Source organism: Capsicum annuum, chromosome 12, assembly GCF_002878395.1.
Source record: "Capsicum annuum cultivar UCD-10X-F1 chromosome 12, UCD10Xv1.1, whole genome shotgun sequence".
NCBI classification, from domain to species: Eukaryota; Viridiplantae; Streptophyta; class Magnoliopsida; order Solanales; family Solanaceae; genus Capsicum; species Capsicum annuum.
Genome location: NC_061122.1, coordinates 10,300,292 through 10,303,611, shown reverse-complemented (window position 1 = coordinate 10,303,611; position 3,320 = coordinate 10,300,292). Strand labels below are relative to the sequence as shown.

General features: G+C 29.0%; 1 protein-coding gene across 1 annotated transcript; it reads right to left on the bottom strand.

The window, feature by feature from the left end:
- Positions 1-666: 666 nt before the first annotated feature.
- Positions 667-2,922, bottom strand: LOC107851722 (protein FLOWERING LOCUS T). Its single transcript, XM_047401492.1, has 4 exons — positions 2,643-2,922; positions 1,060-1,121; positions 891-960; positions 667-789 (listed from the first exon to the last, which is right to left on the bottom strand). The coding sequence occupies exons 1-4, from the start codon at positions 2,841-2,843 to the stop codon at positions 667-669; spliced, it is 456 nt and encodes a 151-aa protein (XP_047257448.1). The 5' UTR covers positions 2,844-2,922.
- Between the last annotated feature and the right edge of the window lie 398 nt (positions 2,923-3,320).

The following is a 3,320-nucleotide window of genomic DNA, read 5'->3' as shown; positions in this document are numbered from 1 at the left end:
AGAATTTTCAAAGGGGGTCAGTATCATTAAAAGTATGAAGAGTATATTGTTCCCTACCCAAAAATATTCTTTTTTGTTTTTTTAGTAGAAAATAATCGTCTTTATAGTGCGTGAATCTATAATAATTGTACTCTCCAAAAAGTATAATATAGAAAATTGTACCTAAAACAAAAGTAGAAATAGGTGGTAAGTATTCCGTAAAATTAATTGAGATAAACGTAAAGTGATTTTGACACTACGATCACTAAAAAATGAAAATCTATAAAAATTGAGGGTCTATTTAACATTTTGAAATTTCTGTCAATGATGACTAGTTTCTTTTGGTTGTTGATTTTAAGAATAATTATATATATTCCAAACAAAAAGGTGGGAGAGGTATAAATTCCAAACATAAGAATTAATAAAGTTAAATGAAATTAACCTTACATAAATAAACAACCAATAATATTTCACAAGTAGGGTCGAAAATCCTAATACAAATATTTATTTAAAGAAAAAATATAAATATTTATAAAGATTTATATAGTCGATTCTAGTTTATTTGATTGAGGCATAATTATTATTTTTGATATGAGGCATAATTATTATTTTTGATAGTTGACCATACATTTTACATGACATAAAAGTAACAATTTAATAAAATTTGAGCTTGGTTCTTAAGAATCATCATGTTATCATAAACTTCACGAACGTGACTTCAAATTCGTATTGTGTATGTCTCAATAAAGAGGGAAGTCGTTTCCCTTCAAAAATTTCTTCACTTTCCAAGTTCGAAATTGAAATTTCTGACTAAAAAAAAAATATATTCTTTAAATGTAAATTTACACAAATATCATCAAAAATCACATTATTATTACCAACATACATTAGTATTGCAACTTATAACATACTCTCATTTGCATGATTAATAAAGACTTACCAAAGGTTACTCCTGTGGTTGCTGGGATATCAGTGACCAACCTAATATTTTGAAAAGGATTTAAATTATATATACGGATAATACATATAAAAAAATTATTTTATCAACCAATTAAAATACATTAAAATTTAATCAACTACCAATGTAGGTACTCCCTCAAATTTGGGTTACTAGGACTTGGAGCATCAGGATCCGTCATAATCTTCATAAGGAAAAAATAGAAACATCACAAGTTTTGAAGAATATTTTAGATTAAGAAAAATAACCTAAAATGATAAACTCGGACACATGTTTATCATATTGAGTTGAAATTAAACAAACATAATGTTAGGTACTACACGACTATATTCACTTGGTAACAATGATTAAGCCTGAGACCAATTTTCACAACCATTAATCATTATCGGCTTACCTCATTCTCTTAGTGATTAGAGTAAATTAACAATATATAATCCTTTTTCTTTAACATTTTCAAGGAAACAAATTATGCCGGGGCTATTCTTATGACCAATAATTAGTGTAAAGGGCCGGAGTCTATGTATTTATAGAGAAGTTCATCGATCACATGTCAATAGTTAATGAATCTTATTTATCATAACGAGTTGAAATCAAACAACATGTTAGGTACTACATGATTCACTTGGTGGCGATGATGGAACCTAAGACCAATTTTTACCACCACAAATCACTACCACATTCTCTTGGTGATTAGAGTAAATTAGTAATATATAATCCTTTAAAAAAAAAAACATATTCAAGAAAACAAGCTATGCTGAGGCTATTCTTATGACCAATAACAAGTGAAAGGATCTATGTCTATGTATTTATAGAGAAGTTCATCGATCACGTGTCAATAGTAAATGAATCTTACTTATCATGACGAGTTGAAATCAAACAAACATAATGTTAGGTACTACATTATTCACTTGGTAGCGATGATTAAGCGTGAGACCAATTTTTACCACCACAAATCACTACCACATTCTCTCGGTGATTAGAGTAAATTAGAAATATATAATCCTTTTTGTTTTTACATAGTCAAGGAAACAAATTATGCTAGGGCTATTCTTATGACCAATAACTAATGAAGGGCCAGTGTATGTATTTATAGAGAAGTCCATCGATCACGTGTCAATGGTAAATGAATCTTACTTATCATAACGAGTTGAAACCAAACAAACATAATGTTAGGTACTACATAATTCACTTGATGGCGATGATTAAGCATGAGACCAATTTTCACCACCACTAATCACTACCACATCCTCTTAGTGACTAGGGTAAATTAGTAATATATAATCTTTTTTTTTTTGACATATTCAAGGAAACAAGTTATGCTAGGACTATTCTTATGCCTAGTAACTAGTGAAAGGGCCGGTGCTATGTATTTATAGAGAAGTTCATCAATCACATGTCAATAGTTAATGAATCTTATTTATTTCCTGTGATCAAAGTAAGACAATTGTTTATCAAGCTTATATTCCTTTAATAAGCTTATTCCTTATATTTTATACACAGCTAAATCAGGTCAATAGACCATCATAATGTATACACAAGTCCAAATTTCAACTTAATTCCACTCATCTATACTCAAATTTGCGGTCTAGGTTTAAAATGTAGAACTTCTTAATACAAAGCACATTACATATATTATATTCAACACAAATTCAGATTAATAAGACAAACAAAAATAATATGATGGAGAGTATATTTTGAGATTTACCAAAGTGTAAAAAGTGGAAAGATCATTCCCTCCAATCTCAACTCTAGGTTGATCTGTAATTTGAGAAGGCCTCAAATTTGTACCATTGATAACTTCTCTATTTTGATAAACAACACTTAAGCTAATTGACCTTGTGAATGGATCCAACACATCACTTATCACTCCACCAAGTTCTAAAGAATCTCTACCTCTTGTTGACATGAAGATAAATAGAAAAATAAAGAACTATATAGTATATATATGCTATTATTAATTAAACTTCACAATTCACAATGTTCACTAGTTAACAACCTAGCTATGGCTATTTGTATTAGAATTTTTGATACTTCATATTGTGTTATTGGGTATTTATTCCTTTTACCTTTTTTTTTGTGATATTCCCTTCTTTTTCATTTCATACATTGTAAAAAAAGTGGAGAGGGGCTAGATTCCCAATCCTCTCCTGAGTTATATATAGAATGAATCATTGTACAAAAAAGTTCTCAATAGTATGCTAGTAAAATAAACTAGGATGGAAAGAATATTCATATTAGAAAATATTCTATTCTTAGATAATGTTATGCTTGTAAAAATGTAGGATAAGATTGCGTTCGATAAACCTTTATGGTTCGGTATTTCTATGAACCTCGCGTATTTGGGAGCTTTAGTGATCTCCCTGCCTTTTTAAGAAAAAAAAAA